This window comes from Arachis ipaensis, chromosome B10, assembly GCF_000816755.2.
Source record: "Arachis ipaensis cultivar K30076 chromosome B10, Araip1.1, whole genome shotgun sequence".
In the NCBI taxonomy this organism is placed as follows: Eukaryota; Viridiplantae; Streptophyta; class Magnoliopsida; order Fabales; family Fabaceae; genus Arachis; species Arachis ipaensis.
In genome coordinates, this window is record NC_029794.2 from 4,424,793 (window position 1) to 4,438,554 (window position 13,762).

Here is a 13,762-nt window from a genome sequence, read left to right on the forward strand (position 1 = left end):
AGTGTATATACTTATTTAAAAAATGTATTATGCGTAGTTACAGCATATAATAATAATTTTATAAAAATACACTCAATTTAAAATTATATATTTTTCACATTTTATAAAATATATTAATAAATTATTATATAATAAAATTTAATAAATACAGTGACTATTTTTTTATTAATGAAAATAATTTACAATGTAATTAGGTATAATTTTTTTTTTATGGCTTTATAGGATGATAGCTAACTTTGGAGTATCAATTTTTTTTTTTGGTTTACCAGTTGGGACGTCTACTTCTGCCCCCGAAGAGTTAGTCACAGAGTCTCACCACTGGACGCCATTTTTTCCTATTTGATGAAGGCTGGATTTGGCGACGCAGTGCTATTGAGGGACTTTGTCTTCGACAACTCGATTATCATAGCGTTTGTCGAGCGGTGGCGTCTAGAGACTCACACCTTTCATATGCCTTGGGGTGAGTGCACGATCACACTCCAGGACGTCGCCTACCACCTCGGGTTGCGCGCAGACGGTAATCCTGTTGGTGGTTGCTTTCGTGACTTCCAGACCTGGTACCATACCGGGGCTTGGGGGTTGGTCGAGCGTCTACTGGGATCCAGGCCACCTGCAGTAGTCCAGCAGGGAGCTCAGAGGACAGAGGCGTTCTCGCTAAAGCTGACATGGCTGCGAGATCGGCTCCGACAGATGCCACCGGATGCCTCCAATCCAAACACCTTGCGACAGTATGCGAGGTGCTATATCATGCTGATGATCGGGGGCTACCTACTGACTGATAAGTAGAACAACACTATGCATCTCCGATGGCTCCTGCTTCTAGATGATTTCGAGAGGTGTTGTTCCTTATCATGGGGTTCTGCAGTGCTAGCATGGACGTACCATTCCCTTTGGAGTGACTGGAAATGGCCGCAGTCGCACGTGTCAGTAGTCAACCAAACCCGAAAAGATCCTTGTGACCAACCCTCAAAAGGCTCTAACTCCTCCACGAGAAACACAGACGCCCGTCTGTCACAGTGGATGACGCGCATCTTTGAAATTTCATCCCTGTTCTTTTTAATACTGACAGGAGCCACTGTGTAAACTGATACCATTGTCATCTAGGAGCCAGCCATCCACTATCGTCCCTTTGCAGTGCAGCCTTTATTACTTGAGATCTGTCTGAAATAATCAACAGACCCTCCTGTGGCGTGACATGTCTCAGATTGGTCAAAAAGAAAGACCTTGACTATGTCGTCTCGGATTCCACAATTGCAAAGGCAACGGGCAGTATGTTGCCATTCCCGTCCTTTGCTACTCCCATAAGCAAAACTCCACCGTATTTTTCATGTAGGTGCGTGCCATCGGCGGATATGAATGGCTTGCAGTGCTTGAAGGCTTCTACACATGCCGAGAAGGCCTATAAGACCTTGTCAAACATACTGCATTCACGCAGCAGGAAATGACCATCATAGTATGGAACAACACTGATATCACATACTGTTTTGGGACAACAATTCTTTAGTGCCTGCAGTAACCTCGGCACCTTGTTATATGACTCCTCCCAATCGCCGTATATCTGAGTTTTCTGCTTCGCCATCCACACCTTTCTGTACAATGGTTTGAAGTGATAGCTTTGTCTAACTGCTCCCTGTAGGGTGGCTATCCTCACGGACGGGTTGGATTGTATCAACGGGAGGATGACAAGGCATATGAGAGTACTGTCCAACTGTCGGTGGTCCTGACACATCGTGGGAGCAAGACACGTGTGCACACCTCCCACCCTACGAACCTCCCTAAAGAAATAAAACTAGATTGTTTTACATGTACATCTACCATAAAAGTAACGGCGAAGAATATAGATGACATTTACACTTACCAATATCCAAGATTCTGTCAGAGAGTAACGCGGAGACTCCAAGGGTAGCCAGCTTCGTGTTGTCGGCAACGCACATGGTACTTTAATCGGTCAGACTCCAGCACTCGGTACTATGCACTTCGACGGATGCTATAATTCTTCACCCCCTGCAGCACTACATCTCTGTTTTTGAATCTGTGGCCCACCCTGAGTTCCAGACCCCCATCTAACTTGTAATCGTCTTCACCCGTGTTGGAAATGGGATTTTTCTCTTACATCGCATCCATGTCCAACGTATGATAATGACTTGGCACCGACGACAATGCCAGAATTGGGTGCGGGGCCGGCAAAAGATACCGGCATGATGGCTGCACCAGAGTCTCGGGCACAAGCTCCTCCTCATCATCTTGTGTCAAATCGCTGTCGTTGCTATCCGCTACATAGTCCTCGTCAGATTCCTCACCGTCAACGTCCATGTCATCCAACGGACTAACAACATGGATAGGCAGCGATGTGAGAGGCACATCATCCTGCACAAAGTTCGACTGCCCAGATCCATTGCCACCAACATCACCAACCTCTGCGGAGAGCTCCATCACTTGTTTGGCCATGATTCTACCATGAATGTCAAACATCAGCCGCACATGCTTGTCGCCATGCAGCCAAAACAAATGAAATTGGAAAACTCCATTTCCCAGCGGGGCTAGCAGCCTATACCCTACCCGTCCAATCTCTTTTTTCCCACTATGATTGACGTTTCTCAATATCAGACTCTTCAACTCCGACAACGAGGTAACTCGCTGTGTACGCAACAGAACGGGATTCTCACACTCAAACACGACCCCGCTATCACCATTTCTTATAAGGCAATTGGGATGTATACAATCAAATATCTGCTACTAGTAGACATTATAGCTAGTTTGGGAAAGAATAATGTTTAGGAGAAGTAGTGAACTTGTTGTGAAGAATACAATGGGTTGCACATCCTTTTATAGCCGCTAAGAATTTGTCCTTTGCTATTTCGTTCACACAGTAAACGAATTATCTCTTCGAGTATTTCGTTTACAGTATAAACGAAATACGTGTAAAGTTAATTCGTTTACTCTGTAAATGAATTGTGAGATGCGACGCAATTTGGTAAAAACGCTGGAAATTATTCAAATCGGTAAATAATAGAATTATTTAATTTATATATAAAAAAAAGAATTATTCTCCACATACAAGCGTTTTTTCCTATACAAGTCTTTATAAGTCATTTATATTCACGCACTTCATGCCGTTACTGCACATTCTCGTTCGAGGTGTGGTTCAATTCAGAAGAAAAAATGTAGCATTAAAGGAAATATTTTTCTGTATTTGCAGCAAATTTGGGTGTAATACGGAGATATTTGGGTGTAACACAAAAATATTTGGGTGTATTTTTATTCTGATAAGTTCTGCATAATTCAAAACTCTTCTTCTTCCTCCTTTTCATTTTCTACTGCTTCTTCTTTTTTTTTTATTTAATCATCATCACCATCTTCTTCTTCTTTTTTCTTATTCATCTTTTTCTTTTTATTTTACCTTCTCAAGTTTCTTCTTGTTTTATTCTCTTAACAAGAATAAAAACAAAAAGATCAAACAAAGAAGAAGAAGAAGAAATACATAATGTTGCAAAATTACTTGAAAGAGGATGAATTTACATTCATTTAACTAAAACAAAGAAAGAAAGAAGAAAAAAAATGCAGCATTAGATGAAACATTTTTCTGTATTTGCAGCAAATTTGGGTGTAACAAGAAGATATTTGGGCGTATTTTTATTCTGATAAGTTCTGCATAATTCAAAACTCTTCCTCTTCCTCCTCTTCATCTTCTACTGCTTCTTCTTCCTCAACTTCTTATTTCGTTTTCTTATAATTCTTCATGGGAGAAAAAATCAAATAAAGAAAAAAATATATATAATGTTGCAAAATCAATAGAAAGAGGAGGAGGAAAAAAATGTAGCAACAATAACAACAATAAAAAGAACCACGATGAGGATGAAAACCGAAGAAGAAGAAGAAAGAATGCGAAAAAAATGAGGAGGAATGCAAAAAAGAAGGAGAAAAAGAAGAAGGAGAAGGAGGAGGAAGAAAAACGTGGAATACAAACGTTGAAGAAGAACCGTTTCTGATTTTGTGATATTCAAAGTTGAGGAAGCGCATGTTTACACGCTCTTTAAATTGAGAGTTGTTTTTGTTGGATTTGAGCTGATTTATCTAGATTTGTATGCCAAAAAGACTTGTATGTATAGCAAGTCTAAAAAAAATCCTATATTTATAATGGTTAAATTTACAAATAATTAATATAATCTAATCTTAATGAGATAACCAATATCAGGTTCACATAAACATTTTTTTTTATCAAAAATATGAAGACTCGAACCCACAACTTCTTAAATGAGTATGGGAAATTTATACCATTTGAGCTATTACTCATTGGCAGGTTCACATCAATATTTACTCCCTAAAATAAAAAAGAGTTTTATTGACTTTAAAAAAATGACTAATTCTAGTATTCTACATTCACCGGATACACTTTAAAATAAATTTTAACAATTAACAAAAATATTAACACCATTTCACCTATAAAAATAATAAGAGAGTATTGACTTCTTTTTAGCAAATTTAAAAATAAATCGTATACCAAATAAAAGATTTTGTTAACAAAATGCTTGTTAAGAAATAATTAATATTCTTGTATTCTTAACAAATGCACTTAGCTAAAACATAAATAAAATCTAAAATCTTTAAATTGAATAATTTTTTCTTTGCTATACCCTATTGAAGAATGGGCCTAGAATTATAATGGGAACTGCACAAGGTTTTGACTAGAAGAAAACGGAGACAAAGAAAACACGGAATCCATAGTCCATACAATGATACAATTCAATGCAAACTTTCACTCTCCAAGCTCCATGACTCCTCCTTGTACGGAAGGATTACGACACGTTTTGTGGATTTTTTAAATTTTTATGCATTGACAGTATAAAATAATTTTATAGGTATATTTAATTATATAATATAAAAATAATTATTTTTAATTGTTGTTTCAAATATTGTATATGCATAAAAAACACAAATAATTTAAGGAATAATAAATAAACCGCCACATTGTTTTCACAGTTTACTATAAATGTCTGACTTTTTTCCATATGTCTGCGCCGTAATAGAAATTGTTTGTCGATGGTTGATTTCTTTTGCCCAGATCATGATTCATGAATGAATTGTCAATAACTAAATATAGCTGATGCTTTTCCCACCTCAGTTTATGAATATGATTTACAAGTTGCAATTAGAGCGGTCAAATTAAATCCTAATTTTATAAGGGATGGTGTTAAGTCTTGTTCGTTACCTGAAGATCTCGGGTACTCGATGGGTCGGAAGATGGTGGAAGGATGAGAGGATGAGACCCTAGAGTGACCTGGCGTGGGTTTCTGGACTTGAACTGAAGACTGGCGAAATCGGAGGTAGAGCGGGCGAGGAGGTGGCCACCTGTAAGGACACTCCGATAATCAAGTCAGTGTCTGTACAAGATAATAGCCAAATTAGGTAAAGTGATGTGTACCTTGGGGGGAGAGCTGACCTCTCCCCTTATATACTGTGCTGGGCGGGCCCATAAATGACCTAGCCCACTGGACAGGACACTTGTGAGCTGTCCCTGTCCACGTGGGGGGAGTAGGTCGTTCTGGAGTTCGGGTCGAGGCTTCGGGTGTTGTCCCGAGGATACCGACCCGACCGGTTTGCTGGGCGTGGTTGCACGCGCTTCGGGTCGGGCGCGGGGGACCAACCCGCCAGGTTCCCCATTATGGAGGATGGTTTGGGCTTTGGGTCGGGGCGATGTTCCCGACCCGCCGGGTTGTTGGGCTGGATCGTGTGAGTCCGTAACAGTGCCCCCAAATGCGTCAGTCTTGAGGTGTGAAGCTCGTGATTGGGCGCGTTTGACTTACTCGCCAAGTCGGGACGTATCCCTCATCTTGGGAGCTTGCTGATGCCGTTCGTGTTTTCCACGCGTGGTCATCTCGCTTCTCCCTCGTGATGCCTCCTTGGCTTCTGCGCTGGGCATTAAATGCCCATCATTTTGTGATTTTGAAATTTACACGAAATGACAAATGTGCCCCTGTCTTTTGGCGCTTCTCCTCGGCAGTTACGCTTTTTGCCTTTTTTTTTATCTTTCAACTCCCTCATAACTCTATTTTCTCTTCTTCTTCCTTTATTTTCTCGTATTGCCGCTGCTTCTATTCTCTTCCCTGTTCTTGCTGCTGCTTGGTTTTTTTGGATTTTTCCTTCAACTTTTCTAGATTCTGCATTTCTCTAGTACGTTGTTACAGTTTTTCTTCTTTTTCTGGTTTCTCTTGGTGCCTTTGTGCGTTTTTTGTGCATGCCTGGGTTTTTTTTTTTTTTTGCTTTTCGTTGCTTCTTTCTTTAGAGGGGGCGCCACTGGACTTTTCTAGGTTTAGCTTAAGTTCTGGGTTAGCGTAGGGGTGTCTAGGAGGTGGTTTTGGTTGCAGCTTGATTTACTGCTTTACGGGTTCCCGACCTCCCGTTCTGACTAAGTTGTGTCCCCGCTGTAGGTATGGCTGAGCACCTCGTTCTTCCGAATCAGGCTCAGCGGCCGCTAGCCGATTTCATTGACCATTATGCTTGGGTTTCTTTCGACGTGAAGGACACCCCTTCCAAGGTCACAAAGGAGAGCCTCCAGGATCTGCGCCAGGCTGGGCTCTTGTGTGGAGGCAGCCCCGAGGAAGCGTTGTATCAAGTTTATGTTCCTGCTGGTTAGGAGCGTGTTTGCCAGAAGAACCTGGCAGCTCCACGAGTTGTTGACTAGTTGTGGGTTTATGAACCCATGTTCACGTCCTTGGGAGTTCGTTTACCCTTCTCTCCTTTTGTCATGGGTTTGCTAAACCATTGTGATGTTGCTCCGTCGTAACTGCACCCGAACAGCTGGGCTGCCATTCGATGCTTCGAGATGGTTTGTGAGTATCTGGAGCTTCTGATCTCTATAAACGTTTTCCTCTACCTTTTCCTTCTTACGAACCCTTCTAGGCAGGGGAAGACGAAGAAGGGGTATATGTCCTTCAGGGCCCAACAAGGTCGCAAGATCTTTGGCCTTTTTGAGGACTCCTTTCATGGATTTAAATATACTTTTTTCAAGGTCAGGCCAATTGAGGGTCATCAACCCTTCTGGCTTACCGCCGAGGGGGAAAGGCGGGTCCCGACTTACTGGAGTTTTGGGGCGGGATCCGATTATCTGATAAAAATATAATATGATTGGCCTTAACCCTCGTATGGTTATGGGGGAACGGGAGGCCGGTCGGTCGTATGTTGGTGAGTTCTTTACCTTTTTTGTATTTTATTTAGTGTTTGCCCTTTTATTGCTCACACCTTTGCTTTTTGCTTGCAGTTTCCATGGCTGGCGGGAAGACTACCCTGGCTAACTTGATGAACCTTATCCATGAGGGTGATGGGGGTGATGAGGACTCTTCGACGACTTCTTTGACGAGTCAGGACCAGGAGGATGCCGGGGAAGGCAGTGGTCGGGCTGACGGGGTTGACCAAGCCCAGCCGGAGAAGGTTGAAGTCCCTCCTGAGAATGCCTCGGGGAACCCGAGTGTGGAGGCGGAGATTCCTTTTGATGAGGAGGATCTGGGGTTTGGTGATGACGACTTGAAGGTCGTTGGCAACCCGAAGAAGAGGAAGCGGGACTCCGGGAAGGCCCTTTCTATTATGGAAAAGAACTTCGATGCCGGGGGTTTCATCGAATCCCAGTTACTTCCTAGTACTGAAGAGTTTTTTCGGGATGTCGACCTCTCTGAGCAGGCGAGGTAGATCCATCGCAGTCTTCTTCGAGCTGCTGCTATTGCCAAGAAGGTGGAACCTGTCTTGAGAAATTATCATGTTTTGGAAGGGAAACTTCGAAACTCCCAGAAAGACTTGACAGATTCAAGATATCGGGAGGAGTCTTTGAAGACAAAGTTGTCTGAGCAGAAGAAGAAGGCTGAGGAGGATGCCAAAGAGATCAATAGGCTGGTGGATCGGGACCTCGCCTTGATGAAGGATTTGAAAACTTCTTGTGGTGAGACTGCCGCTGCTCAGAAGAAGGCCAAGGAATTAGAGGAAGCTGAAGTTGGCAGAGAGCTCGGCAGCGACTGCTCGTCAGGAGATAGCTGCTTTGAAGAAGAAAAATAAGGAGATTGCAAACGGGGCCCGGGAGGCCGTGAAGCTGACCGAGGAGGGGATTAAGCTCCAAGTGGCCGTGCTGGCTCCTGAGCTCGATCTTTCTCAGGTTGGAGCTCTTATGACAGTTGAGAACAAGAAGATTGTTGATATCCTCAAGCCTTGAAATGGATACTTCTTTTAACTTTTGTACTCCTTGCTTTACCTTTTGTAATTTGTTTTTATCTTTGGGCCTGTTTAAGGCGCCTTTTAGTTGTAATGAACACTTTGGCACTTTATTTTGATTAGGCCGTTTTTTGTTTATTGTTTGCTTGCTCGGGCCATCGCGGCCTTTTGGTTTACCGTTTTTATGGTATTTACCATTTTTGTTGCTTGTCGCTTCGAGTTGTTTTTTTTGCTCTGGGTCCCTTTGGTTCCCGGGATGACCAGTTCCGGATTTCCGTTAGGTCGACCGTTCATTGTTTTTCGTCGCTTTTTCGTTTTTGACGTAAATCTTGCAAAAAGACAAACTTATTATATACACATATGTAGAACTTAAAACAAAGAAAGTAGTGTAATACATAATAAAGTGAAAGAAATGGGAGTAAAAAAGGAATGCAAAAGGAGGTCAAAGTGGAGGGGTCGAGGTTGTTAGATCGTGTGGTTGCTTCTTCTTATGAGTAGAACCTCTTTAGGTTTGCCATGTTCCATGTTCTCGGTACCTCGCTTCCATCCAATCTCTCCATCTTGTAGGCGCCCTTGCTGAGGACTTCTCTTACCCTGTAGGGGCCCTCCCAGTTCGCGGCCAATTTTCCTTCTCCCGGGGTTGGTGGACCTATGTCGTTGCGTCGTAAGACCAAGTCGCCTTCTTCGAGACTTCTTTTCAGTGTTTTGCCATTGTACCTTAGGGCTATCCTTTGCTTGATTGCTGTCTCTGTTAGGTGTGTCATTTGTCTTGTTTCATCAATCAGATCCTTTTCGACTGCCTCGCTACCCCCTCCAAGGAGTAATCTTGGACTCGGCTCCTCGACTTCGACTGGGATGACTGCGTCGACCCCGTATGTGATTTGGAAGGGGGTTTCGCCGGTAGATGATTGGGGGGGAGGTTCTGTAGGACCATAAGACTGAGGCTAGCTCGTCTGCCCAAGAGCCATTCTTCCCTTCAAGCCACTTCTTTAGCCATTTTAAGATGACTTTGTTGGCTGCCTTTACCTGGCCGTTGGTTTGGGGGTGCTCGACTGAGGAGAACTTTTGCTTGATTCCCAGTCCTGCTAGGAATTCTTTGAACTTTTTGTCGGTGAATTGTGTCCCATTGTCCGATATGACGGTTTCTGGGATTCCGAACCTGGTGACCACGTGCCTCCACATGAATTTTTGGCAATTTGCTGAAGATATGCTAGCTAGTGGTTCCGCTTCTACCCATTTGGTGTATTAATCTATGGCTACTATCAAGTATTTTACTTGTCCAGGCCCGGGCGGGAACTGCCCTAAGAGGTCGACCCCCCATTGCGCGAAAGGTCGGGGGGCCATCATCAGGCTGAGTTCTTCAGGTGAAGCTTTGTGGAAGTTGGCGTTTTCCTGGCACTTTTTGCATTTTCTGACGAACTCCTGGGCGTCTGACATCATTGTGGTCCAGTAATATCCTGCTCTGATGATCTTTCTTGCTAACGATCTTCCTCCGATGTGATGACCACAACATCCCTCATGGACTTCACTTAGGACGTAGTTCGTTTGGTCGGGGTGTAGGCATTTGAGTAAGGGTTGGTGGAGCCCTCGTTTGTACAGCTATCCTTGTATGATCACATATTTGGAGGCTTCCCTTCTGGTGTTTTGCACTTCTTTCTCATTCTCGAAAGTTTTGCCATGCTCCAAATATCAGAGGATGGGATCTATCCAAGAGGGGGGGTTCGGTATTTAGGTTGCGCACAGGATGATTGCAGGTTCAGTTGCTAGCCCTTGGATTAAGGATCTGTTTCCCGTCCCGGGCTTGGTGCTTGCTAGTTTGGAAAGGAGGTCGGCTCGGGCTTTTCTCTTTCTAGGGACATGCTGAATTATGACTTCCTCAAAGCTTTTGCATAGCTCTTTTACCTTTTCCAGGTATTTTTGTAGAAGTGCGTCCCTGGCCTGGTAGCTGCTGTTTATCTGAGAGGTGACGATCTGGGAGTCGCTACTAACTTCTACCCTTGATGCTCCGACCTCTTTGGCTAATACTAACCCTCCTATCAGGGCTTCATACTCTGCCTGGTTGTTGGAGACTGGGAAATCGAACTTGATTGATTGTTCATAAGCTACTCCTGCCGAGTTCTCAAGAATGATCCCAGCCCCTCCAAACGTTTGGTTGGACGCTCCGTCAACGTGGAGTTTTCACCGTGTGTTCGGTATGTCGGGAGCCTCCCCTGTGACCTCTACCAGGAAATCTGCCATGGCTTGGGCTTTAATTGCCTGCTTGAGTTGGTATTGCAAGTCGTATTGAGACAGCTCTATTGTCCACGCCATTATTCTTCCCGCGAGGTCGGGTTTTTGAAGGACTTGCTGAACAGCCTGGTCGGTTCTTAGGATGATCACGTGCCCTTGGAAGTACTGTTTTAGTCTTCTGGATGAGGTTAGTAGGACGTAAGCCAACTTTTCCAATTTGGTGTACTTCAGCTCCGCCCCTTAGTGTACTTTGCTGATTAAGTATATTGGGCGTTGAGTCTTGTCTTCTTCTCGGACAAGGACTGTCGCCATGGCTTGTGTGGTCACAACTAGGTATAAGTACAGGGGTTCCCCTTCTCTAGGTTTGCTGAGTATGGGAGGTTCTGAGAGTATCTTTTTGAAGTGGCTGAACGCTTCTTCGCATGCCGGGGTCCACTCGAAGGCGATTCCTTTCTTCATTAGGTTGAAGAATGGGATGTCCCTTTCTGCCGAGGCACCGAGAAACCGGGATAGAGCCGTGAGCTTCCCGGTGAGTCGCTGCACGTCTTTGACACACCCAGGGCTTATCATTTTGAGGACAGCTTCGCACTTGTCTGGGTTGGCCTCCACCCCTCTTTGTGTTATCATGAATCATAGGAATTTTCCCGCTTCTATGGCGAATGCTCATTTGAGTCGGTTGAGCCTCATTTTGAATTTCCTTAGTGCCTTGAAGACAGCTTGGAGGTCGTCTATTAGCTTGTTCGGCTCTGCTGTTTTCACCAAGATGTCGTCGACATACACTTCTACTGTCTTGCCGATGACGTCGGGGAAGATTTTTCTCATTAGCCTTTGATAGGTGGCTCCTGCTTTCTTCAACCCAAATGGCATTACTTTGTAGCAATAGGTGCCTCCTAGGATTATGAATGCCGTTTTGTCCTCGTCAGGTCGGTGCATTGGGATCTGGTTATAGCCGGAGTATGCATCCATGAAGCTGAGGAAGCGATATCCTGCCGCTGAGTCTACCAAGGTGTCGATGTTGGGGGGGGGGGGAAGGGTCTTTTGGGCATGCTTTGTTCAGGTCGGAATAATCAACGCACATTCTCCACCTTCCGCTAGCTTTTTTTACTAGGACGATGATGGACAGCCATGTCGAGTACTCGAGTTCTTTGATGAATCCTGTTTCCAACAGCCCGACTGTTTGTTTGGCAACTTTGTCGGCCCTTTCTCGAGACATCTTTCTTCGCCGCTGAGCTACCGGTTTGGCGTCTGGTTTTACGGCTAGTCGGTGGGACATGACCTCGGGATCCAATCCTGGCATGTCTGATGGTGTCCATGCGAAGAGGTCACCGTTCTCCCTTACGACCTCCATGAGGGGGCCCTTGAGTTCGTGGGGCAGGTTCTTGTTTACAAAGGTAAAATGGTCTCCCGACTTTCCTATCTGAAATTTTTTCATGTCCCCTTCTGGTTCTGGTCTCGGCTTGTCCTCCACCCTGACGTCTAGGTCTGCCAAGAACACTCCAGCTACCTTTTTAGATTCTTTCTTTAGGGAGAGACTGGCATTGTCGCAGGCGACCGCCGCTTCTAGGTCTCCCCTTATGGAGCCAACTGTTCCCTTGTCTGTTATGAACTTCATTGTCAAGAATTTAGTGCATATTACGGCTGAGAATTCATTGATGGTCTTTCTCCCCATGATGATGTTGTAGGCTGTGGAGTCTCTGAGGACTACGAAGTCTGCCATAACCATCTTTCTGGCGTCACCATTTCCTAGGCAAATTGGGAGGGAGATCGTCCCGTCGGGTTTTATGTAGTTATCGTCTAGTCCCATGACCCCGTGCTGGTGATTCTTGAGGTCAGACTCCTTGAGCCATATGGCGTCGAATACGTTTCTAAATAGGATGTTAGAGTCAGCCCCTGTATCGACGAGGATTCGTCTGACTAACCTTGTCCCGACCATCGCTGTAACCACCATGGGGGTTCTCGGGAAGGTCGTGAAACCATTTATCTTCTGGGCCAAAGGATATCGTGGGAGGTCTTCTGCTGACGACGGGACCTTCTGTCGAGATGAAGAGGATGTGGGTATCCTTTTTTGCTGCCGACTTGGATTTAGGAGGGCTGTCGCGCCCGACCACGATGTTGACCACAAAGGTTAGGGGGTTGTTGGCATCCCCTATGGGTTCTTGTCTTGGCTTGACAGTCCGGCTACGATCTTCCTCGGAGCATTCTCGTTCCCGTCTCCTCGGCTCTCTTATGAGCCGTGAGAATTCGCTCAGCCTTCCTTCTTTGATGGCCTGCTCTAAGGCATCTTTGAGATCGAAGCAATCTTGGGTTTTGTGACCGAATCCCTTGTGGTAATCGCAGTAAAGGCTTTTGTTGCCTTCCGTTCTTTCTTTCAATGGTCTAGGTCTGGATAGGATTCCCTTGTCTGTAATTTGTTGGTAAACCTCCACTATGGGTGCCGTGAGTAGCGTGTAGTTTGTGAACCTTCCTATCCGTGGGGGTTGCTTGGATTGCTTGGTTAGGGTGCCGTCCCTGGGAGCTTCCTTGTATCTGTCGACCTGGGGGGCCTGTCGACCTGGGGGGTTTGGGAGCTGCCGTTTGTTGACTGCTACAACCTGACTCACCTCCTCATTATTGATGTATTCCTTAGCTACGCTTTGAATTTCCTGCATGGACCAGACAGGCTTGGTAGTGAGCTGCTTCCTAAAGTCCTCGTTTAGCAGGCCGTTCGTTAGGCAGAGACTAGCGACTGAGTCCGTAAGGCCGTCGATTTCCAAGCATTCGTCGTTGAATCTGTCCAGAAACTTCCTGGTCGGCTCCCCGAATTTTTGGGTAACCCCCAGTAAGTTAATTGGGTGTTTTACCTTGGCTATGCATGTCGTGAACCGAGCCAGGAAGTTCTGGGAGATGTCCGCGAAGGCCGTGATGGATCCTTACGGGAGTACGTTGAACCATCGGATCGCTGGGCCGACCAGCGTCACAGGGAATGCTCGGCATCTGACCGCGTCGCCTACTCCTTCCAAATTCATCCTTGCTTCAAAAGCTGTGAGGTGCTCCTGGGGATCCTTAGTCCCGTCGTACCTCATGTCCGTTGGCTTGTCGAAATTCTTCGGAAGTCGGACCTTGAGGATCGAGGAGTGGAAAGGAGTGGCTCCCATGATGATAGGTTCTTGTTGTTTCTTGGCTTTCCCTCTTTGGGACTCCCCGTGGCTCTCGGACCTGCCTTGGGTAGGTCGAGAGGTCGCCTGTGTATGTGTCTCGTCGCGCTTTGTTAGGCTCCTTTCTCTGTTCTCGTATCTTCGGGAGGGGGAGCGGGTGCGGGTGCGGATCGGCTGGCGTCATCGTGGGATAGGCTGACGTC

At 45.3% G+C, this 13,762-nt stretch overlaps 1 protein-coding gene across 1 annotated transcript; it reads right to left on the bottom strand.

The window, feature by feature from the left end:
- Positions 12,309-13,559, bottom strand: LOC107619975. The gene is made up of 2 exons (XM_016322201.1): positions 13,339-13,559; positions 12,309-13,194 (listed from the first exon to the last, which is right to left on the bottom strand). The coding sequence occupies exons 1-2, from the start codon at positions 13,557-13,559 to the stop codon at positions 12,309-12,311; spliced, it is 1,107 nt and encodes a 368-aa protein (XP_016177687.1).

What these genes read in the sequence shown, in the direction of transcription:
- LOC107619975 (XM_016322201.1), bottom strand. Translation starts at nt 13,559, where the DNA reads ATGGGAGCCACTCCTTTCCACTCCTCGATCCTCAAGGTCCGACTTCCG. An exon ending in CGATGGTTCAACGTACTCCC is followed by an intron (nt 13,195 to 13,338) that starts GTAAGGATCCAT and finishes GTTTCTGGACAG; the next exon opens with ATTCAACGACGAATGCTTGG.